Source organism: Gallinula chloropus, assembly GCF_964237585.1.
Source record: "Gallinula chloropus genome assembly, chromosome: 18".
Lineage (NCBI taxonomy): Eukaryota > Metazoa > Chordata > Aves > Gruiformes > Rallidae > Gallinula > Gallinula chloropus.
The window spans coordinates 2,057,334-2,082,563 of record NC_140103.1 but is presented as its reverse complement, the minus strand read 5'-3'; the positions used below and the strand labels follow the sequence as shown (position 1 = coordinate 2,082,563).

The 25,230-nt window shown below is 46.0% G+C and overlaps 2 protein-coding genes across 2 annotated transcripts; one reads left to right on the top strand and one right to left on the bottom strand.

Annotated features, from left to right (window-relative positions):
* Nucleotides 1-5,984: 5,984 nt before the first annotated feature.
* Nucleotides 5,985-8,548, bottom strand: NDUFA8 (NADH:ubiquinone oxidoreductase subunit A8). The gene is made up of 4 exons (XM_084272423.1): nucleotides 8,438-8,548; nucleotides 8,172-8,335; nucleotides 6,647-6,812; nucleotides 5,985-6,232 (listed from the first exon to the last, which is right to left on the bottom strand). Exons 1-4 carry the CDS (start codon nucleotides 8,486-8,488, stop codon nucleotides 6,095-6,097), a joined length of 519 nt encoding a protein of 172 aa, XP_084128549.1. The 5' UTR covers nucleotides 8,489-8,548; the 3' UTR covers nucleotides 5,985-6,094.
* Nucleotides 8,549-8,640: 92 nt separating this feature from the next.
* On the top strand, nucleotides 8,641-23,812 carry MORN5 (MORN repeat containing 5; the record flags this gene model as incomplete). Its single annotated transcript, XM_084272712.1, has 6 exons — nucleotides 8,641-8,687; nucleotides 8,757-8,904; nucleotides 9,252-9,363; nucleotides 10,190-10,321; nucleotides 22,050-22,159; nucleotides 23,185-23,812. 5 exons carry the CDS (start codon nucleotides 8,641-8,643, stop codon nucleotides 22,121-22,123), a joined length of 513 nt encoding a protein of 170 aa, XP_084128838.1. The 3' UTR covers nucleotides 22,124-22,159; nucleotides 23,185-23,812.
* Between the last annotated feature and the right edge of the window lie 1,418 nt (nucleotides 23,813-25,230).

The following is a 25,230-nucleotide window of genomic DNA, read 5'->3' as shown; positions in this document are numbered from 1 at the left end:
GCAGAGGCTGCAGAGGAAAAGGTTTCAAACCACTGGCAGCTTCTGGATTGAGCGACACAGGTATGGCAATGGGCCCACCATTCTCTGCTCACCCATGCATGGCCCCCATCACTTGCTCTGGGGCTCCCCTTCAGCGATGGGTCTGTGCAGGCCGCAGTCGTGCAGAGCTTCCCCCGAGACTCCTCCAAGGCGCTTCACAAGGCCACGGCCGAGTAAACAAGCAGAGAGTTGGGTGGAACCAGCCCATGGCGCTGAGGAGCCGGGGCAGCCCAGGGCAGCGAGGGAAGCGACATGCCCCAAGGCCACACAATGAGATAGTGACGGGCAGGAAAGGGAAGCGGGGTTTGCCTGTCCCCCAGCGCAGGGCTCTACCCTCTGGTCCGTGCTGCTCGGGTATCGCTCTGTTCTCTGCAACGTGCTGGCGGAGGAGACTGAAAACAAACACACGAAAGCCTGTAACAATAAAGAGCCCAAGAAGTGATGGTAAAGACTCCAGCAGCTGTAGGGAGCCAAATGCTTCTTAGAGGGGGTGGGATGGAAGCTGAGTTTCCCTCCCTGCTTGTATTGTATTTCTTTCCTCTGCCAAAATGTGCTTCCTGAGTCTTGGGCAGAGCTCTCTGCTGCTGACCCTCACCTTCCTCTGTTTAGCCTGGAGCGCAGGCTGGCCACGAGCGCCCGAGGCCGCGTCTGGGGACAGGCAGAGCCTCCCGCTGCGTGCACATGGCCGGGGTCAGCCCTGCTGTCAGCGGCTTCCTGGAAGCCAAAGCCAAGCCGGGCCACACCTGACGGCATCCCGGGCAGAGCTCAGGCACAGAGTCTGTGGGGAGAGAGCTGCGGGCCAGGGACAGGAGGGGCAGCGGGATGGGGTTTGGGGGGACACACGGTTACAACTGATGCAATCCATGTTTAAGCTCCATCCAGTCCTTCTCTCCCAGACAAAGATGGGTCAGGTTCCAGTCTCTGCACAGCTGTAAACGGGAGGCAGTGAGAACAAAGCAGAGGTCAGACGGCGCGTTAACCAAAGGGGTAATTCTGACTCCATTAAAATTCTCGCTCCCGTTCGCGTGGAAGCCGAAGGCTGTGCTACTACTTATAAAGAGCTGAACCACCCTCAGGGTGACTCATAGCCCTTTACAGAGCTGCCATGCTGATTTTACAAATATTAGAGCGATGCCTCAGAGTCCGTGTTTTGTACAGTTTAACCTATCAACTCGGGAGCAGACCCATAGCTCTTTTATAAAGCTCCCCTTCCCTGTATTTTATTTCCATTCCTGGTGCCAGAATCGGAGCCAAAGCCGAGCTTAACAAAGCAACAGGCATGGCCGTTCTTCCCAGCCCTCATTTCCCCTGGTGAGAAGGGAGAAATTAATTTAAACCCTATCAAAACAGCAAAAGCTGCTCGCCATTTTGTGCTGCAGAACACAGCGTGAACGAAACACTCACTTGAACCATCTGCATTTGCCAGCCCAGCCAAGAGCACAGGAACACGCAGGTTGGAATCCTTTTGTTCAGGCATCTGCAAGAGACAAGTGCAGACAAACCCATCGGAGCTGTTCCACGGGCAGCAGCGATGGGGAGATGCTTGGGATGCAGGGAAGGTAGCAGAGCTTTTACCTTATTGAATGCTGGCATTTCTTTTCCTGGAGCCCCTGTTCCTGGATACAGTCAGATACAGCAGAAGCTCTTCACATCCCAGCAGGTTCCATCCCAGCCCCTGGCAGCCTGGAGCAGCTCTCAGACAGACTCTGAGCACACGGGCAGTGCAGCTCTCTGCATCGCCTGCTCCGGCTGCGCTGCGCTCGTCAGGCACCAGCATCACCCAGGAGAGGAACCTGCGCCGACGCGTGTCAGGCTTGCCAAGGCTTCCACAGCACGTGCAAGGGAGAGGAGAAACTTTCTGTTGAAGCAGAAACCAAACCCAGGAATAACCCCTGCACCACTGAGCAAGGCGTATTGCTGACCTGCCCTTGGGGTCTGGGAGCCACCACCCCCCTTTCAGCATCTGCCTCTGCTCGCAGGGCTGATTTACTGCCTTAATACCCCAAATAACATCACGGGCTTTTTGCCTTGGGTTTGCTGGTCTGTGCTTTCTCACATCTTCTCCCTTTGCCAAAGTGCTTCTTGCACCACGCTCAACCCCACAGAAAGCATCTGGGAACAGACTCAGATCACAGAACCACAGACTCGTAGGGGTTGGAAGGGAACCTCCAGAGCCCATGGAGTCCAACCCCCTGCCACAGCAGGGTCCCTAGGACAGGTTGCACAGGTCAGTGTCCAGATGGGGCTGAAATACCTTCAGAGAAGGAGACTCCACACCCCCTGGGCAGCCTCTCCTAGGGCTCTGTCACCCTCACTGTGAAGAAGACTGAGGCCCCAGCTAGAAGGGCTCACATGAAACCCCCCATTGCTATGAACAGAAGGGCAAGGCTGCATTGGTAACACCCTTTGGTCACATCTATTCCTAATAAAAAGAAATACCATGCTTTTAACTGAAGTTAAATATTGTTTCCCATGTTCCCCTACCATGTGGCTAGCACTGGCCCAGGGGCACAGAACCATCCCGCTCTCCGCAGCACCAGGGACACCCCTTTCTGGATTCAGAGAAACAAATGTAATCTACCCCGGCTTTTCCTGACCACCTCCATGTACTTTGGCCCTGCCTTTGCTTCCTTAAGTCACACCAAATGTGACTGAGTTGAGCTGAAGGTTTACAAACCGTTTTTCTTCCTCTTCTCACTCCATGTAGAACGCAAGAGCGTTCCCGTGCAGGGAAAACAACCCCAAGCTGAGACAACAGCTCAAGTGAATTTTGTAGCAGACACTAAAGCCTTTATCAAGTCTCTACCAGCAGCACCGGAGCAGCACTGGGACTTTGGTGACAGCCAGCTCTTCCCACACGTGCCCAAGACCAGCTTAGCGCAGCCACAAGAGGGAGTCTGGAATCTCTTATTAATATCCAGATGGATCCGGTTTCAGAGCACTCTCCCTACAAGAGCACACAGCAAGCTTTCAAGAGGGCTTCACAAAGTTACCCTCAGCTCCACGTCTCATCTCTGGCTTTGTAGGAGCATCCCTGTTCTGAAGGTAAAGGTTCTTTTAAAATTATGCATCCCTGGTAGAGGATTTCTCTTTTCTTAGGAAGGGGAGGGGGAACCCACCTGCATTTATGGACTCCAGAGCCACACTGCAACCAAAGGCTGAGGGAGAGGAGGATGAGATGGGGTTTTGTCCTGGCCCATCTCAGCTTACAAACACCTGAAAGGCTAATTCCATCCGCACTGACTCTTGAAGCCTCTTATCAGGGATGATAACATGGATAACGTGACATGCAACACAGCTCCCAAACTGGGAAGAGCACCAAATAAAACCAATTCCTTGCCACCACTTGCTCGGTGTGGTGGCTAAAAGCAGAGCGGGAGTTGCTGTTGGGCTCCTGGTCTTTTTAGCTAACAGCAAGTGCACTTTCTCCAGCCCTTGCACCTTGGGAATTACACAGAACCATTTGAGACCAGGAAACTGCTGGGTGTCTTGGAATTTCTCCTCAGTAGGATGCTGCTGTAGAGCTGCATGATTCTGTGGCACCAGAAACGCACACTCCTACCCCACTGAGATTAGATAATCTGAAGAAGAGAGCAGATTCTGGCTAATCTAACCCACGAGGTGGCAAGCTACCACTCACTAGCTTAAAGTTTTGTTAATTTGACACGTGTTTAGAAGCTCTGGCAGAGCCAAGAGCCTACAACATAACAAATAACACTCCTCACATGGCCAGTGAAATCTCTGTGTCGAATCTGTCCGCGTCTGCTCTCCATCTGCCAAAAAAATGTCAAGATACATTCCTCAAAAATACTTTTATGGTCTTTACTCCATCTTGACATTCACTTGCTCTAAAGTTTCCAGGAAAACATTACAGCTCCAAAGGGGGCATCTATGTTTGAGTAAAGCTGCACAATGATTCTGAACAGAAATAGCTACGCGCAGCCACCGTCCAAAGCACCAGGACACAGACCTCTGGCAACACTCCTTCACAGCGATTCAGCCAAGAGATAAAGACAAGAAGCAATTAGTGCTCAGAGGTTAATGAAAGAAGTGCTCACAGTACAGCTGAATTCTACTTGACTTTACCCCTTCGTTGCCCTCCTCTGCTGCTCCCCCCTGTACATTCACCTGCCTGCTCCTGCTGGAGAGTGAAGTGGGAACTCAGGCAAGCAGGTAGTCAGGTCTGATTTTTCATGTGGTCAGTGGATCAGCCACCTCTGACCCAAGGGGTAGTAGATTCAGCTGTCACCATACAGATGAACAATCTTAACCCTTTGAGGATGCAGCATAAATCACTCTTTTTGCTTACAGTGCTAGCCAGCTTTAGGGTGGGGATGGTAAAAGGCTGGTTCAGAGAACTGCCCCCCTGTTCAGGCACCTCATTCTTTGCAGAAGTGTTTCAATGGGGGAAATGCTCTTCACTGATGAAGAGGGGCTGACTCCTGGAATGCCCATGCCTGTTTATTCAAAAGCAGATGTTCAGCAGTGCAATGTTCATACGTCATGCTGACAATAGCAAGTTAGTAACAAAACATAGTAAGTAATATCTGAAAAGTCTTTTCATGAGCTTGACTAACTATTGGAGTAGGTCAGCAACCTAAGATCAGATGTGACACGTGTTAACATCCCAGAACAATTCGCCCTCTCCTTGGCCAAACCTCATTTCACTCACTGGGCTGAATGTAATTAGACCTCAAGCTTGTCCTAATTTCAGTCTCTGCAGAAAAGGGGTTATCTTCCTTCAGTAGTATGTGCTGCTCAGAAATGCTGGCAGGGATCTGGAAGGAGGAACTGCAGAGGTGCACACCATCGCTCCAGCTTAGATGAGGAGCTGCTAAGACAGCACAAAACACACATTAAAATGCAAACAGGGATGCCATAGCACCTGCTTCGAGTTTCAGTCAACACACCCAAGCAGAAAGTAGCAAGAACCCATGAGCCACACAGTGCTTGAGCTATTTTTAGATGTTATACAATTTTCCCTCTAGCTCCACGGATCAGAAACATATGCTGCAGCTACAAACCCATTACAGCTTAATCCTGCCCCAAACAAGGGTATGGTAAACCTTCAGATCCTACTAACAGCCAGCTACTCCAGGAGCAAAACCCTTTTCAAATCTTTGCTGTGGATCAGGCTACACAATCCGGCCCAGACCAAGCTAAACTGCACCCAGCTTTGTGGTAAGGTTCTTGCTATTGGGTGGAAGTAGAGGAGAGACTATGAAACAAACAGCTTTCAGATATTGTAGATAAGAAAGGTGATGGGCTCCTCTTAGAAAATGAGGATCACAGTGAAACAAGGGGAACGATCTGCCCCAAGCTCCTGAAGTCAGGGCCCTGGGACAGAACACAAGCCACCTGCTCATGCTGCTTACTGGGACAGGACAGGACAGTCCTTTAGGAGGTAACTGTTCCCTAGAGGTGTTGAAAATTTAGTGTCATTTTCTGATGAAGTAGCTTGTGTTCCTCAATAAAAAAAAAAAAAAAGAAGATGGAAGCAACTGACCCAGCTGCATGATGAGCAAGCACCTGGTAAGCAGAACAAGGATCTGTATGTCAGAAACAGCACTGACCTCACACCTAGCAAAAGCCACAGGTTCAGCCTAAATCCTGGCTCCAAAACAGATTTTAGGGTACTACAGGGGGGAAAAAAAACCGCAGAGTTATCAGTTGCAAGACTAAAGGAAGACATTAACACCTTGTTTGTTCTCAGTTTCCTTCATCCAAGGAACAGCAAATAAAGTCTCATGCCAGTTTTTGATCGATTGGAGCAGCAGTCTCAGGCCACATTTATCCACATCCTGGACAAGGCTGGCAGCCACCATCAAGCAAGTGACATTACCAGCATTAGGACGGTCCTAAGGGCTGTATGACTGCAGAGAAAATTGAGGTGTTTTTTTGTAGTTGCTACAATGTGTGTGTTTAAAGAAGTTTACAAAGCCGTGTAACGGTTTGAGGCTCTTTAATGATTAAAGTTACACCCATCACATACTGGGCAACTGATGTTTGCAAGCAGGAAGTCTTTGCACTTCAGTTACAGCTCAGTCTGCCCACTTTACCAGCTCCAGAAAAAGAGCCTGCTGCCAAAAGGAGAAGGCTTCAGCTCTCCTTCAATGGGTGGATTTGGCTCTGGTCTAGGTCTAGAGTGATAGGCGTTCTCAGGCATGGGACGGTCTGTCTTCACTTTTGTAACCTGGAAAGGAAACAAGAAGAAATTATCCAACTTGTCACAGCATTTCATAGAAAAGATAGAGTGAGTGAGAAGTTAGAGGAAGAACTATCAAACACTAAGGACACACTGTTGATCTGACCAGAGCTCCCATCTCCAGACTGCTTAAAAGGGAGGGGCATTTCTGCATGCACATGAGCTCGACTCAAAGTAAAGCAAGACTAAGTGGCATCGCCTAAGAAAAGCACAAGTCTTCTGGGAAAGAAATCCTGGAGAATTCCAACAGAGTCTTGACTTCTAGTAAAGTCTACAAGCTTCCAGTGTCGAGTTCATGAATATCTTTTGGCCAGGAGAAGAGTCTGAGAGGTGGTGTGGAGAAAACACCCCTAAGAAGGGAGAGATGCATCTGTCTATCCAAACAAAAAGGTGTGACATTACCTTAGAGAGCTCTCCCAGATCAGGTCTCACCCAACCCAACTTCTCCAGCACACAGTTATCAAATACTGCCTGCTGCTTGCGGCATCGGCGGAGCTCATGCAAGTTGGTATAGTCAATGCACGTCCAGTACTCAGTAAATGGCTCTGCACAGTGTGTCTTAATCTTCCTGTGAGGAATCACAGAGATATAATGGTTAGCAAGTGTCATAGCTTCAATGTTATTCTCCTACTTCTTCAAACTACTGGTTTTGTAGCTTTAAGTTCTTGGGAACACTTAAAGTCTTCACACAAGTCAGTGTCTGAAGCATCCTTAAACAGAAATCGATACAGATACCAGTAGAATTTGTCTCACTGTAGCTACAAGTAGGACTAGCAATAACTTAACCGATACGTGGAAGGTACTCTGGCTAGGCAGGCATACTCAGCTCCCACAGACAGAATGCTGCTTTGGTAAGTAACATTAGACAACACTTTAAGGCTTCCAAATTGATTTCGTATCTTAACCCCACTTAGGACAGGGGTTTGCAATTACTAACTGCTACGCTGGAGGTGGATGTGCTTTGACTTAATTGAAGTAGGCCCTTTGCTGGCAACTTCAGAGTGTGATACTGGCACAGGCCTTGATTTGGTCCAAAGAGGCAAATGGTGTGTCTACTCGAGCTTCACAGTCACACACCTGTGAAACAGGAGCCAGAGAGCACAAAGCTTAAGCCTGCTTCCTGGATTTCATTACATATATGGCAGGTGCAGAAGCATCAAGCCTTCCACCACCGTCATTCCCTTGCTAGGCTAACAAAAGCCTGGGCCACTCACTCTGTGGCACAGCCCATGGAACTTCATACGAGAAGCTCTCCTGGAAAGAGTCCAAAGGAGGGCTATGAGGATGATTAAAGGCCTGGGGCATCTCCCCTATGAGGGAAGGCTGAATGAATTGGGGCTGTTCAGCCTGGAGAAAAGAGACTGAGAGGGGATCTGATCAGTGTTTATCAATATCTGAAGTGTGGGACACAGGGGACATGGGCAGCCTCTTCTCAGTGTCTGTGGGGACAGGACAAGGGGCGATGGGCTCAAGCTGGAGCACAGGGAGTTCCACACCAATCTGGGGAAGAACTTCTTTAGGGTGAGGGAGCCCTTGGGACAGGCTGCCCAGGGGATGTGGAGTCTCCTTCTCTGGAGAGATTCCAGCCCCCTCTGGACACCGACCTGTGTGACCTGTCCTAGGAAGCTGCTTTGGCAGGGGGTTGGGCTCGATGAGCTCTGGAGGTCCCTTCCCACCCCTACAGCTCTGTGATAAACCGACATTCAAAACCAACAAAACCACCGAGGCCGCAGCCTTGACCTTCGGGAGCTCCAAGTTCAAGAAGCAAGAATAAAGGCTGTGAAGGCCACGTCGGCGGCGGCAACCCCCTGCCAGCGCCCGAAAAACAAAGCCCGGCAGGACGCGGGGTGCCCGGCGGCACCCGGAGCAGCCCGCCCGCCCCTCGGCCCCGCCGCCGGGGCAGAGCCGCGGGCCAGGCCCCGCTCACCTGAAGAAGTCGAGGGCGCACTGGTTGACCTGGCGGCCCTCCCGCAGGCACTTCCGCGGGTCCTTCTCCTCCCAGCGGCACAGCATGAACTCCTTGTTGGGGCGGTCGCACTGCGAGCCGTAGTGGTGGGCCGCGGCCTTCAGCACGGCCGAGCTGACGCTCACCTACAGCGGGGCAGAGCGGCAATGGGAGCAGCCCGCCCCGGCCCCGGCCCTCCGCGCCGACCCGCGGGGGGAAAGGGCCCGGCGGCGGCGGGCGCCACTCACCTCCTGAACGTCCAGCTCCTCCAGGGAGGGCACCCGCAGGGAGCCGGGCATGGCGGCGCCGCTCTCCTTGAGCTCCCCTCGGCGCCCGCCCGCCGCTGCGCAAGCGCCGCTTCGCAGGGAGAGCGCATGCGCGCTGGCCGCGGGAGGCGGGGGTTTAAGGCCCGGCGGCGGCGTTGCTATGGCGACGCGACCGTCGGGCCGCCATGGAGGTGACGGGCGGCCGCTACAGCGGGGGCACCGTGCGCGGCAGGTGGGCCCGGCGGGGCGGGGCGGGGGGGCTGCCCGCATCCCCCTTTTCCAACCGGCCTGTCTCTTCCAGGATGGAGGGACAGGGTATCTACACGCTGCCGACCGGCACCGAGTACCGAGGCACACTGAGGGACGGGATGTTTGACGGCGAGGGAGAGCTGGTGTTCCCCAACGGCGGCAGATACCGGGCCGTCTGGCACCGCGGGGTGCCCACACAGGTACCCTGAGCCGGGGGGGCCGGCCCCTGCCTTGCCTCACCTCACCTTGCCCCGAGGGGACCTGGCTGCAGGGCACGGAGACGGTTTGGGGTGAGATCCAGGGATTTCCAAGCCACACCAGCTTGTCATCCCCTCAGCGGGGTCTTGCCCGCAAACATGGGAGGAGGGTGAGGCTGCTGCTGCCGGGCATCTCACAGATGGAGTTCCCAGCGCTACGTAAACCCGAGCTGAGCCGTGTGCTCGCGCTGCTCGGCTCACGCACGGTTTTGGCAGTGGGAACGCTGGCCTCGTCCGTACTCAATCCATCCATCATGTTTATTAACTCTCTGCTCGAACATGTTTTGCAGGGGAAATACACTTTTGCAGATGGTCTGGAATACAAAGATAAAAAATGGCATTACTGTGACGGCTACGACAGAAGATTTTATACAGAAATCTGCTCTGGTCTTAAACCGCCAGGTACTGACTCGTGTTTGCGATCCTAAGAGTCTGGAAGGAATTAAACTAACAACTTGCTTAAGAAAGATTAATTCAGCTACATGAGTAACATGGAGCAGAAACGCTCTGGCTAATTTCAGGACCCGACCACAGGACGCTGCCAGAAGAAGGCTGACACCACCTTCCACCCGAGCAGGATGCGGCGTTACAGCCGTCGCCTGGTCCCTTCTCAGGCGGTGACCCGCAGGACAGGGCTTTGTTACCTGCAGCTTTTGATACCCCAATGAACCCTCTTACACATTTCACCTTCACTATGCTAGCAGTATGCTTTTAACAGAGGAGAGTTGAGCAAAAGCAATTCATTTTCACCCAGAACATCAAATAAATGTTGAACCAAAAGGCGAAAAGATTTATAAGGGACAAGTGAGTAGAATGTGTGATGTAATACATAAAATACTCTTCTTTATAGATAGAATACTTCAGCGATGATACGTAGCTGTCCTGTGAGGCCAGTGAGACCCTCCTGGCCCCGTTTTGGAGTTTGGGGTCAGAGCTGTAGCGTTAGTTTAGTGAGCTGAATCATGGAACTGTGAATGAGGAAATCCAAGTGATATCATTTTATCTCACACTTTTTCTATGTGGAGTTTTCCATTTTCATTTTCTCCATCTGCAGAACTGGCAAAACATTCTACAAAGTTTATTGTAAGGTAACTGTGTTGTTTTTATAGCGAATACCATGGAGATGTAATATTTGTTAATTATCTTGATCAAAAGCACAAATGCAAAGAAAAAGAGAAAGGCAAACCAAAGCAAATGCCTTTGGGGTTGTTTTTTTTTCTTTCTTCAGGCTTCTCTCAGCTTACAAATCTGGATCCTCCCAGAAAAATCCCAGAAGGATGTTACGATTGTGGTGATGGATTCTATAATCCTGAAACCAGAGTGATTGTTGACTACAAGCTCAGGTTTCTCAGAAACGCAGGTATGATTAACAGCTTCAGCAAGTAGAACTAGAATGAGTTTATTTGTCATACCTTCTATGATGATATGTCACACCTTCTGTGATTAAAGCTAAAACTTGTAAAAGTCCACCAGTTAGTTCTGCTTTACCAAGCTAAAATATTTTTATTTATTTATTTTTATCAGTTATTCACGTGTCCCCAGAGTTGGATAAGTCATATTTTGCAAAATTACAATGAAGTATTCCCAGGCAGATATGAATAAATTTATTTTATTACCATTTGGTATGTTAATCTCAGGAAAATCTTCAATCTCTTCCATTATGACCTCAAGCAAGGGAGTGGTTGTAAGGTGTACATCACCAATCCTGAAAGCCAAGAAAATCTGTGCTGTGAAGCAGCAAAGTGCTTTGGCTTCTGCTTATCTCTACACATTAGAATAGTCCAGCTCATTGAAATTAGTCTTAGGGCTATTTCTAAATGCCTTGCTGAGCAGGAAACTCTCATCACCTTGTAGAGCTGTTTTGAGTAGAGTTTGGCAAATATTGGATCTTGTGGGTAAATCCCCAGATTAATAAACCGTGGGGAAAATTAGTTCACATCAAGCCAATAGAGAAACTTTTCAAATTAAAAACACACAAGAAGATCCAGTTGACACTGGAATAACTCAAAAAATGTAATCTGACCTGAAACGAGGGCTCTGTGTTCTGACTATTTAACCTCTGTGTTTAGCAGCTTTTTAGTGGAGAATCTGTTTAAATGAAAATGTTTTCTGAACGCAACCACCCGCCCCACGTTTCCCCTACACACACCCCCCCAAATGCCCAAATTGCACGACCTGGTGTTTGTATTTCAGTGTGCTGCACATTAACGGTTTTGTTGCTTGGAAACTCAATTTTTCAGCAAATTTACTATTTGTTGAAAAAAAATTCCGCTCAGCTCTACTTCCAAGAGCTTTTACAAGTACACACTGTGATATTGGAGGAGGGAAGCGATGGGAGGGTTAAATGGATTGGAGATACCATCTGCTATAAAATATACCCTATGATACATGGCCTGTTTTATAAATGTTGAATAAAAACTGATCTAGATTATTACAAATGGCATTGATCCAAAATACTGGAATGCAGTGGGCCTACTGATGAGGAAGATAAGCAACGTGCTTTCCAAAAACACAGGAACCTACACAGATTAGTACAGGAGGGAACGCCTTGGAGTTCAATTTATTGTTTTTTAATCTGTTCTTTGAACTCATTGTCCTTTATGCCATTTATCTCCAACCCTACAAATTATATCAATCAATATTCAGCAGGCAGAGCAGCGCAGCGTGCGGCCTGGCGGGGATGTGCTTTGTGCGGCCCTTCCATCGAGAGCCCCGGGCACAAAGTTGAACTTGTTGATGTGAGTGTGAAGGAGGAATGTGTCATGTAGGCCAGACCCTTCCTCTCAAGAACATGAAGACAATTGAAAAGCCCGGCACTTGTTCGACATCAGAGGAACTCTTACCGCCCCAGGAGAGATGATTCAGGGCACAAGGCCACTGCAGTAAAGGAAAAAAAAGGAAAAGAGCCCCCAGCTGTAAGCAGAAGAAACTGAGGAAGAGGCTGGGATGACAGGGAACAGATCCAGAATTACTCCATTATAGGTTGGGCGGGAAGGAGCAGGAAAACCTCCAGGCTTCCAGCCAAGTCTTGAAAGCATCAAAAGCAGATGGTAGGAAGCATTCAGGAAGTTCTTACAACAGCTTGACAGGTTTACCAAAATGACACTATCTTCCTCAGGTCTGGCAGCAGGCTTGCAGAATACTCCAGCGCTCACCTTTCACCCCAGCCCCATTATGAAGCAATTTCTGATTGTTCCTTAGCTGTTTGTGTGAGAAGGCAAGGAAACCTCCAGCCTTGGCACCGACAGGCCTCCAAACTGGCAGCGTTCAGGTACCAGCCCAGAAGAGAAGAAAATAGACGCCATTTGAAACTACTGAGTTTGCTTCTTTGTCAAGATGAGTTTATGTAGAGTACCGTAGAGACCTCTGTTAAATTTGGCAAGCCTCACGTTTCACTAGTGGGGAGGTCTGATCCTCATTTACTCAAAGAGCTCTTACTCTTAAAGCAGCGCTAAGGCCCATCATGAAAACATAATCAGGCCCAGGGAATGAAATGACAGCAGCAGTTTCGTTATACGTTTTTATCTAGCAAAGTCTTCCAAATTCTCATTACAATCTTGCAATTATTACTCCGTCCCTAAACCTCTGTTTCCTTGGGGATGCTCAAATTTCTCTTGATTCTCCATGTGTTCTTCAATCTCCTCCTTTTTTCCAGGATTGCGAAGTACACAAAATTGGACACATAAATAAGAATGGGAATGCTCATTTGTAAGAAGATATGTTGTTTATTTTGAATAGATACTCGGACTGGGCTCCTGTTTCACTAGTAGTATTACTACATTTTTTTTTCCAGAAATAGGATGCCTGGCACCTTTGGAACAGACTTTGGTCAATAGAAAGATGGGAAGATTTCCCAATTTTTTTTTTTTTCAATAGAAGAGTAGAAAATAGATGACGTTTAATGCAAAGCAGGGAGGTACAAGAAGAGAGGTGACATTCAGGATTAAGGACCCACAAATAGCAAAGTCCATAGCTTCTAAAGAGAAAATGCTGTCGAATATAGAAATTTTGTTCTGCTGAGATGGGAGAGATTACAGGAGATTGTCTGGGTCACCTCTCTTTTGATGAAAAGCAAAGATAACTTCTGATGAAAATTGCTCTGTTTCTCCTGTGGTTCTCCTGAGGATGGGTTAAATACCATAAACCATGCTTTTGCTCTTTGTAAGATAAGATTGTTTGTGCTACTATCACATTCCATCCTCAGCTTTAATTAGTATGCATATGGTGCACAGGGTAGCTTCCTGTACTGCACTCAACATTACCTGAAATACAGACATCTCTCCATGCAACATCAAGAGTGGGAATACACAAAGCCTGCCTTTACACTGGAAACTGAGTCAGGTAACTGAATTAACATGTGTGTTATTAAGAGCAGGATTAGGCCCGGAAAACCAGGACAAGTGTCTTTTTAAGAGGAGAGTTTTTGGTGTTGCTGCAATCCCAAGCCAGCCAGGAAACAGTTCAAGATTTCTACAACCCTGAAAGTGTTGCAGAAAGCAGCTGGGAAAATCCTGCTGCTTCAGGAATCGTTACAAGCTGAAAAGATCAAGATTCAAGAGCATTATTATAGTTTAGAAAAGTCTGGGGTTAAAACGTCTGAGGTTCCTTGGTTGGGAGGCTGACAACTCCACAGGCAAGGGTGCAAAGCCATTTTCATTCCAAGCCTTAGTAATCACAGACTTAGAGTTTTCTCACACTGTTACCTTGGGATGAAAGTTCTTGTGCTCGTTCTGAAAGAATCTAGAAGCAATTTCTTTTTATTTTTAAGTCAGGAGTGATGTATTCATCCATTTCAGGTTTATCCAAGTCTGCAAATCTATAAGGTAAATCTACATTCACATTTACATGAGGTAAATCTACATTTACCATAAGGTAAATCTGCCTTACCATTCAGATCTGACTCGTACCAAGTGCTTTTTGAGGACTGTAAGCTTGACTTGTCTGAAAAATGTAGTTGAGAAACAGAGCCATAACCACTCAATAATTACAGAGGGTAATATTGCTGTACCTACCCTCGTGTACCCCAAATACATGCAGATGTTTGCGTGCTCTTTCTCATAAACTACTGGAGAATTGGGTGTGGGGTGAGGACCTGGCAATTTTTCAGGCCTGGAGTATTTCTGGAAAAAAGACAGCAAGTTTAACTTCAAGTCGACTGCGGTGCAGGAAGAAAGATTGACTGCACTCAGGGATCATGCACGGAGCTTTATTCCCTGTTCTTCTTTGAAATTGCCCATTCTGATGATAGAGGGAGTGGATGAACGGTCTGATTCCAGGCTAGTCCCTAGTCATTGCCTAAGAATGTAAGAGTTGTTTTGGCAGATGCCCTTAGCAATGGAGAGGAAAGCCCCAGCAATACACGTACAGAGGGAATATAGTATTTTTGTTCGAATGAATTTAGCTTCCCATAGATTTAAATGTCTACTTATAACCCAGGACCATTTAATCTTTTGTACATTTGTTTCTTTTTTATTTGACTTAAGATACTGAATTTAGATGAGGCTTGGTTCCTACATATTGAAACTCTTAAAAGCTCTTCAAATAATTGTTCTTTGGATACTTGTTAAGCTAAAGAAATCAGTTTTGATCGGCAGTAAAAGTTCATGCTATTTTAAGTGCAATGCTATAGCTATTTTCTGTTGTATATTTAATCATTTTGAATTATATGTCATGTAAAAGATTTTAGCTCTGGGGCATTTGCCAGATGGCTGATTCTGCATTTCACACAACAAAAGAAATAATGTTTGTGTAAAGCTCTTAAAAATAGTTGGTAATCAGTATATTCTACAACGAATAGGATCCAGACCTGTTTGGAAAAAACCCCAGCTTTTGCAGAAATTAATTTAGAGGATTTGGTCTCTACCTCTGGGCTCTGAACAAAACAAATTGTGTCTATTGTTTGCTGATTTTTTAACATTTAACAAGTTAACTGAATTGTAAATTCTACTCATTTTTATGTTAAATGCCGTTTATTGCAATCCATTGATCTTTTTTTTTTCTCTTTACTTTGGCTGACAAACTTATTTCAGAAAAGAGGGCTTTGTAAAACCAAGAGCCAATGCTACTCTCCCTTTACAAAAGTAGAGCTTACAAATGTGAGTAGTCCTTTGCTTTTCTTGCAGCAGCTGAAGCGCTTGTCCTCTTTACTCCTAACTCCTCTTTCTGGCCTCTTTGGTTCATATTCCTCAAAAACACCATTGCAAAACATATTTTCTCTCTCTGCCATGGCACTCAGCTTGTTTTCTTTGCTCACAAGAATCTAGATAAGTCCATACAAATCCACCTTTTGGTCTTGCCTCCTCCATCTCCCATATACTCTTGTGTCTAGTCCCAGGACATGGGTGGTTTTTACCCACAATCATACAATTCTTATTTTCTGACCATGTTTTCCAGACTCCCTGCTTCTATGGCAGTCAGATGTGAAAAAAATATATTACATTAAGAAGGTTAGAAATTGCATTCTAGCTCTTTCATCTGAATTTCCAATTGTCACACATCTATCTCTTCCTTTTTTTTTACTTAGATAACTTTTGTCCTGATGTGAGAACGTTGGACCTAAATAATCTCCAATGCTTAACAAAATTAATTAGCTGAGGAGCCAAATTTGAGAAGGAGGCAGAACATTAGCAAGTGTCAATCTGGGGACTGCTGAGTGGGCAAGGCAAATGAATGTCTATTGAAGTGAAGATGGCAGAAGGAAATTGAGTCTTCTTGATTTAAAGAGATCCCAGACTCCTATGAGAAGTAACTTCGTGTCTGCTCTCACTCTACCCTGAGCACTTTTTGGACCAATTGGATGGGCATGTTGGACTAATTTTGGACCAATTCTCCTACCCATCACGTGCCCCTTTCTTATCTTTTGATGTAGAACTGTGCTATGATCAGGCACATTTTGAATGCCATTGCTATTCTCAGTGTCAAAGTCTCCTCAGGTGACAGAGACAGTGGGAGAATGCTCATCCATGTAACTAATAACATACTTTTAGATTAAACTTGACCTACACGTTTTAATGCAGAATATCCTCCCTTTGGTACAACAGATTACAGACCAATATGATTTATATTCCAGGCTATAGCCCACGATATCAATCTATGTGTTGTGATGTAAGTCACTGCAGTACTTTCAGTAGCTATAGCTTTTGCAGATATATTTTTCCTTGTGGTTTCCTGGTCTTTAAATACTTATCATTTTGCAGACTGTGAAAGCTTCAGTTCCAAACAGTGCCATGCCAAGAATAACAACTTTGTTTGCGTGCTAGCCATCCTATTGTGAATCCATTAAATAGGTTACACACAAGTCTTATAGGCACTGAGGGCTGATGCTACAGTTGGTGTGAAAACAAGTTTTACAAGAGATGGAAAGTTCATTTGGGGGCCATTTTGGAATTACAGTAATTGAAAGTAAATGGAAGGGTGAGAATTTGTGGGTGGAAGCAAAGGTTAATTGAAAACATATTTTCCATTTTCTTGCCAGCCTTGATGTTGGTGGGGTCAGGTGCAGCAAGGAAAGCGGCGCTAGGGACCCGGAGGGGGCTGTGGAAATGGAAGGGGTGTGCCAGGCAGAAGCCATGGCTGAGATGCTATCGCATGTGATTGCAATTGTGTGGTGGAAGAACATGATAAACGGCGCTGCGGGCGATGGGAGGAGTCAGGCATGTGATAGAATTAAATGATATTGTTGTTTACAATGGTCTGCATGTGCTTGGCCCTCAGTGAGCAGAGGAAACTGGGCTCTTGTGGAAGGACTGTCTATTGTAAACACACTCTTATACAAACTGTAGTCACGGAAAGCTGCTCTTACCACGTGGCTGAGTCCTCAGGGTCCTCTGGAGCTTGAGCCTCTCATTGTCCTGGTGGACACAGGGCACGTCTACTTCCCTCCTTGCTCACATGGCCTTTAACAGGAGTGAGAGAGAACAAGGGGATGGTGCCCACTCAGCGTCTGGTCCCAGCTGACCCTTGGGCAGAGGAGGGAGCCAAGGATCTGAATGCTAGAGTGCACTGGGGAGTGCATCAGACACCAGGGACACATACAGCTACGAAGTGCAGTATGAAGACCTAAAAGTCAGACCAGGTTTCTAAGGTGACCAGTGTAAGGTTTCTTCCCTGTGGTATCCTAATTAGGATACACTAGATATCCTAATTTCAATGCAGGACATCTCCCTGCACACCCCCGGATGGTCTCCTGGGAAAGGATTCGTTAAGAGGGCACATCAAGGAGCCCAGATGGCAATACTGCTGTTTGCTGACCGTCTCCACTCTGCATCATGGCAGACACCTAAGCATGTGGAGACCCAAGAAATCTCTCACAGCTGAGGTTTCTGTAACTCAGAAACACAATAGCTAGAAGGAAATAACTCTAAACTTTGCAGTATGCATTTAATATAGGAAGATTACATGCATCTAAATTATGGAGCATTTTCAAGTTGCCCCTTGGAAGCACCCTGAAGCAAGCCCACCCTGGATTTTCAGCTGTTTCTAATCCTGATTGAGAGATAAATCTGGAGTCTGTAGTTGGGGAAATCTCTTCTACCACTACTATTAGACTGAAAATCAGACAAATGGCTTCATTTTGCAGAGATGTTGAGCAGAAATCCACTGATTTACATGGGCTGCAGTTTGAGCTCACTGTTGAATACACCTAACAGCATTTCTGACACCTGTTTGGGCCTTGCTGGTGTTTGGAACCACCCAAAACAAGGAAGAAACTTGCAAAGCAATATTTGGGGAGAAGAACTGATTTTGAAATAGGCTACTTGTAGGAACCCATTTATGACCAACTGATTTAGCTGGGTCTTGTTTGCCTAAGAAGTCTCTATTCAAACTGACTGCCTAGACAGTGTCCGACAGGTCAGTGGGACTCGCACCCCTGTTAATCATCTACAGGAGGAAGGTGCTGCTTCTGGGCACTGGGTGTGCAGGTGGCTACCAGGGTTGGCTCCGTATGCCTCTGCCTGCTTAGTGAAAACAGCCTGAATTAACTACAGAAAGAAAAGAGAAGCTGTCTAGCCCAGGTTGGGCTGGCTGAGGATCTGGTCCATGACACTCAGAATGTATTTTGTGGACACTAGAAAACTGATCTTATTTTTGATTGAGGCACAAGAAAATAATTCAAAGGAATCAGTCAATACTGTGGTGTAACAGCTCATCCGTTAAGATCTATTGCTGTCTCTCTCTGGCTCAAGATTTCAATGCTATGTCAAGGTAATAATCATTATATTTCACTAACTTCATAAGAAGTAACTTGTTAATGTTCACTACCTGAACACAATTTCCAGACATAAATTTTTTTGCTTTACCTTCAAATATCAACATAGTTAGTCCGGTTTCAGCAAAGTCTGTTCCATGAATGTATATTCTACTGAGGAAAATCTAAAAAAAAAGGGATAAACTTTTAAAGATAAATATGCTGACACAAAATTCAGCACACAACACGAAGAACCCTGTACCACCTAATTGTGCACAGGGTGATAATTTACCACTGATTAAAGAGTTTGGATTTTTTTTTTCCCCATCTTTTTTAAAGAGAAAATTACTTCTGAAGGTGAAGATGTGCTTAGACAATCATATTAACATATTCAAACAATTGCAATTTGTAAAATAGTAATTACAACTCACTATCCGGTAGCATTAATCAAACTTCAAGGTTTAATTCCATTTTAAATATTGATGAAATGTGATTCTCCAATCTAACCCTGGTGTTGCAGGGTTATGGAAGCAGCCAGTGACAGAAAAAGAGGAACGTGTAGTTAACAAGCAGCTGCCACAAAGAAGGATCGGCATCTGTGATTTAAATTGTTAGCTGCACAGTCAGGTAGAGTGTAAAAAGGGTAGTCAAGAGGCTGTTAAGTCCATTGCTGCCAATTACTAACAATCAGGGAGGAGCTTTAAGACTTGTTCAGTACAATAAACCCAGTTTGTCTTGTTTCAGGGGTTACTACTGAAGAGGTTGCAGCTGCACTGATTCAAATAGCCCTAAAACTACAGTAATTATCAACCAGTCTTCTTTAGTGTAGCAAAAGTATGTTTTACCATAGCTTAACTCTTTACATTCTAATATTTCCCTGCCTCTTCTCACACAGCTAGCCCTGGAGCCATTCTCATCTCTGGGTTTGTGGGTCTTCTCACTAGGCTGGACCAATTCTTTCCTTTCCCCTTATCTAGAGCCAGCACCGCTCGTGCGGTACGCTGGGTTGGATGTCAGTCCTAGGGGTTTGCTTTAGGGTATTTTCTGGAATATTGAGTCATTACATCTATTTTTTTCCTTTCGGCATCCAAAGTTGTAGCTCACTCAGGTTTTACACCCAATTAACCTACATGCAAGTTAAGCAGCGCATATGACTCTGCATTTAATTTGCATGGGAACAGATCACTGCATGAACCAAGACATTTTGGGATGGATCCGGTGAGGCTGAAATCCCTGGAACAACCAGCCTTGTGTGCTTTCCTAGCAGACCACGAGATCCCAGAGCACAAGAGGAAACAACCTAGGCAAACCAAGGGCACATTGGGACCCTGTTAGGTGAAGCCAAGTTGGCATCTGCCTTTCCTTCTGCTTGCACCCGTGCTGCTCAGCCAGGCAAGCGCTGTCAGACTCTTGATCTCTCTCTCTCTGGGAAGGCTGGTTGATCAGTTCTAGTGCTCAGGTGAGTCACAAATATCTGGCCCAAATACAAGCTGGATACTGGTGATGTATAACTCATGTAAGGTTTGTTTATTCCTTCACTGTGACAGAAAGAGCCAAAGTTTCATTTTCTCACAATTATTATAAGCTCAGATAAATTATATTATTTTTTTAAAGCAATTCCAGCTAAAATCACTGAGATCCCCAGGCTGGACAAGATCTGTTATAGCTGAGATTCACGTGATGGCATCATTACTGTGCTGGAACACCTAGTGCATAGAACAAAAGCCAGCACATTGATTATGGCTTTGATGTTGTTTTTTTTTAAGAAAGCTTAAGGACCACATTTGCATTCCTGCTGCAGCCCTCGGTGGAATCTCTGCCTCTCTAAGGATTGCGTGGTCTTTAAGCAAGATTCAGTGCTCATCTTTTTAATTCCCCTTTTAGCACATTTCTCAGCATTTATTTTTCCTCCTCGATTACACCCGAATGAGAAACGGGCCATTAACAGGGTATTTTGTTATGGCCCTATTGATTCATAAAAAAAGAGAGCGTGTCAGTGAAACACAGAAAGAGCTGAACTTAGCTATTCGACCCAAACATAACCATTTTCCAGGGATAAAAGCGAGCTTTTACAGGCTGAGCTGTAGGAACAATGGCAGGACAAGCATGTTCTCCAACCCACTCGCTGGGATGCAGCTCGGAGGTGGGTGCTCAGCACCAAACCCGAGCTTTTGCAAGCCAGCACCCTTGAGAGGGAAATGAGGGTCAGTAGGCACAAGGCAGCGCTTTGGTTGGAAACCAGTGGCTGTATGCAAAGAGCAAACTGGCGAGCAGGCCCTAAGGGAAACCTCCTGCGGGCCACAGGCCTTTCTGTCTGCTGGCTGACAAGGGCGGCAGATGAGTGCGGCCTTCAGACCAGGGACAGAGGCCTTAGCACATGCTTTTAACTCTGCTTTTAGCAGAGCTGCATGGGAGCAGCACCCGCCAGAGAAGCCAAGGCCCACGCTCACCTCACTCAGCCAGGGATGAGGAAAAGGGGAGGGTGGTGTGGAGAAAAGAAAAGGAAGGAAGTGAAACAGGAAAGACAAAGCCAACTTGATTCAAAACCCACTGCGGTCAGTAAGATTAACCCCCAGGCTCCAAGACTCGTGCCCCAGACCCGATACACACGCTTCTGTGAATTGACACTTAGATGAGCACGACTTCACTCCCAGAACCTTCCTTTGGCATGCCAGATGCTACCGTGTCGCTTTAACTTAAACACTCAGCTCCTCAGCCAAAAGATCTCTGCGAAAATTTGACTCTTACACACAACATGCTTCTTGCTTGATTATTTTGACCTACCCCAGCGGGGCGCTGAGCCGGGCAGGGCGGCTGTGTCCCTAAGTGGGATTACGTGCAGCGCCAAGCGATGGCCACGGTACCAGGGCTGCAGCCCCCTCGGGTGTCTGCAATCATCTGTTCTCTCAGGTAATACAAACCCCTTCAAATTTGGAGAGAGGCAGGTCAGACACACACATGGCAAATAGCTAATACGACTTTGTTAAGACAGCGGTAAACACAAGAAGCGGCTCTAATACATTTCATTTATATAAAAATAAATACAGGTATTGTTTTAAATAATACTTTGATATTTTTTTTCAAGGCTTTTTGAAGTTTGCTTTTCCTGGTCTGCTACGCAGATCTCTCTTTCCCTGCACAAACACAAAAGGAAAGGCTGCAGAACAGTTTTTTGAAGACAAGACTATTTAAATCCCTGGAATTAAGAAGCCACAACTTAACATTTGCCAACCTTTTCCCTTTTTTATACACAATAATACACAAAATGTCTATTCAAACTTCACTGGACAGTTGTTTTTCCCTACATTGTCTTTGATTTTTTTTTCTTTCCACACTGTCTTTATGCTCCAAGAATAAATATGACCGACATGAATACTAAACAAGGGCCACAGAACATGGGCTAAAACACTTCAGCCACTGTATCTGCTTATCAATACCTGTCATAACGTGCATTGCAACAACAGCACTGCAAAAAAAGCCGGAAGACAAAACCTAGGTGTTGACTATAGGCTTTTCTTCACCTTCCCCTTCCATAAACCAACAAGCCACACAGACACAGCATGTAAGAAATGTCTGCCTTCATTTCTGATAGTTCCAACATCTCCCCCACTCATCTGCCAAAACCAAACCGAACACACAAATCTCATCATTCCACCCGAGCTACAGATCAGAATAACCAGCCACTGCCAGAGATCCAGCATCCCCTGCCATGCCAAATTCCAACACAACAGCACACAGTCTTTCAAAGAGACAAACAAAAAATTGTGTTCTGAGAGATGCCAATGGCTACAAATGGATTTACTTCTCAAAGGAAAAATTCCTGGTTTGGGCTGGACCCTAAAGCGATGCAGGGAGCAGACCTGACATGATGACACTTGGTGTTTCTTTATCTCCCTTTTAGATGATGAGGAGCACGAATGGATCATTCGGACCTGCCGGAAAGCTGAAACACCTGAACAGAAACCAAACCCATGAAAACAGTTTTTGCTAGACAATAATATCCCAAAGCAGGTAATCTGAGTCACAATAAACCTAATTTATCCTTCTGGGTTTGTCTCACCCTTTCCCTCTACAGGAATATAATCTTTTTGTCATCTTTGTCAGCACAAACAAAAATGGGAATAATCATTTAATCAGTCATGCTGAGAAAAAGCCATGGAAAAAAAGCTGCCAGTTCTCACAGCAATATTCCTGCGAGGTGTGCAGTGTAGTACACACACACGTTATTAAGCCTGAAAACAATTTGTTAAAAAGAGTGCCTCAGATTCAGTCTTGAAGTCATTCAAATCCATCTTAATCAACATTATTTTCCCAGATTTTAGTTAGCTGTCCTGGTGAATTCCTTTCCTCTCTTTTTGCTCGGTACTTTGATATTGATTGATCATTGTAATAATGTACACCAGAGGTATTCTTTAATGACTGGTTTGCTAACTAGGAAATTATATCCATTTACTACGAACGTTTGTTGAACTCTCCTGAAGCCAGAGTTTAACAAAATAATAAAAGAGGAAAACTGGGTGGGTTGCTGCTTGATTAGTAAGCCAGAAAGTATTTAAAAATAAAATAAAATGGAATTACATCATTTTCTGGATGTAAGTGCCAGCACTTCTACTTGCATTAACTTTATTTATTACACAAATAAGACATTTACAAAGCACAACATTAAAAGTATGTAACAAAACAGACATTGGTTTTACAAAAAAGTGCTTACAATTTAGTTTTACTTTTTTTTTTTTAAATAAATATTAGTCTTGACTGTCCACTCATTCAGAGAATTCTTTTTTTAACCATTGTAGCCAAGACATGCAGAATTGCAACATGCTACAACAAAATGATTGGTGGGTGAAAGAAAACTGATGTGTCTATAGTTGGCATCCTACAGATATATCACCGATAGTAGTGCAGGGTTGGTTCCCACTCCCCTGTCCCAGCTAGGAAGTTGTGTGAGCACCTTTAGCTCGGGCATCAGGGTTAACCAGCGTGAGCCCAAACAAAAACATAACAGGTAATAAAACTGTGAACCATTCTGCTTTCAGACCCTCACCATCCTTAGTTACCTTATTACACGTGAGTGGAAAGCCTCTCGCTGGCTGTCTTCACTGGGCTTTGTCTGCAAAAGGGGTTGTAAAGAGCAACTGGAAAAGTTTAGTACTTGGAGGCTGCGCTGCTGCACCAGAACCCATTTGGCAATTACTGAATAAACTAAGAAAATGAGAATGATTTTGATTTTATTTCTTTTTTTTTTCTTTAAATCTACAGACAGGAGATGAATGCAAATGACCTGAGATAAGGTTTGGTTCAGTGGCAACAGTCAGTGTGAAATATGTTGTGAAACAATGTATTGAATAAATTAGAGGATTTCTTACATTCTTGGTACAGTTGAGTATTTTCCATATACATAATTAGCTCTAAAACTGCACAAGCTGAATTGCTTCCAGTTTTTGCAAACAATTTGGGCTTAATATAAACAGAGCCTGATTTCTGAATTAGCAAAGCTGCTCCTGGCTACTTATGGGGGAAGGTGCCCCGGCACACGGTCTGTGTGGGGCAGGTCACCCGTGGCGGTGGCAAGTCCACCCCACCGGAGGGGAGCACCTGCGCTCCCTTGGCTTTGCTCTCCAGTCCTGTCAGTGGCATCACTTACAAAAACTTGGATATACAGTACATTTCACAAGTGGGGTTGGGGTTGGGGTTTGGTTTTTTTGATTAGTAACTCAGTTGATATTTAGCAGATACAGATTTTATCACTTGCCTTTCATTGCACCGCCGAGGCAGAAGAGAAATGCAGCGAACTGGTTTCTCCCTCAACGAAACAGCTGTGGAAATCTCAAGTACTGTGGGATGTCAGGTCAAGCTACGGCCTGAAGTCTCTCCTTCAGTCTTTAAATGGAATAGCCACCTGTTGGTTTTCAGCACTAATTCCACAACTAAATGATCATTAGGATGCGCGAGTACAAATGGAGAAGAAATTGGGCCCCACCACCAGCATCTCAAGGCCATTGCATGTGGACACCATCCACTTCAACCTCCTGGTTACAAACGCTCCACCAACAGTCAACAAGATGAACGGTCATTGCTACAGACAAGGAGAAAAGTGGCTGCCACAGGTGCAACTTGTGACCATCCCCTCCCCGAGGGGACACTTCTGCAGCTGTGGCTCCAGTCAGGACAGGCTGCCTCGACACTGGCTACACACTGGAGATGGTTACTCATAGGTCGGGAGGTGACAACACCTCTTTGCAGGCTTAACTTCCTCTCTCCTTTACTTTAAACTGGGGACAGAGCTGCTCACTGATGGCTGTAAAGAGATAGAATACTGGCCTGGCTGTCCAAGGTGTTACCATCACTCTCTCTCCCTCTCTGTTTTTTTTCCCACATATATATATATATAATATATATAGATACACTCACAAGCAGAGGGTGGGGTGTGTATCTACTGATTCAATTATATATATACATATATATTTGCTCCAACAAACATCAATGCATGCTTGTAGTGAGTTACTTCTCAAACCAAGAGGTCTTGGAGGCCACCACAGCAGACATCCACATCTCTGTATGCCATTCCCCATGCAGGCAGAGCAGCCAGCGTGCCCCACAGCTGGAGCCGTGCGTCCGGCCGTCGGCATCACACGGAGCTCAGGAGCACAGGCAGGAGAAGGCTTGTTGTGTGTGCTGTACAGACCAGCTGCCCACCCGGCCAACGTTGGAGATGGACGCAGGATCATCCCCAGAGAAGAACACACATATCTACGGTCTGAATTAAAAACAAGTTATGTAAGGGATGGATTCCTGTCTTCTGTTCCTCAGGCGCAGCTCAGTCATACTCTGGGGCTCATGGGAGGTGTTTCTATCCTTGGAAACGTGGCCTCAGACACTCAGCAGCGAGACAGATGCGTGCGCTTGCGTGGAGAAAGGTTCCGTTGCAGACCTGCTCTTGGCTTGGTGCAGACCGAGAAGGGCTGGCAGAGGTTCCTTGTTTACTTTTTGTTATTACCATCAATGAAGGATGGGGTTGGAGTTTCTTCCCCTGACCTGGGGCCAGACTGCTGAGCGCTTCTTTCGCTGTTGCAACGAGCCCT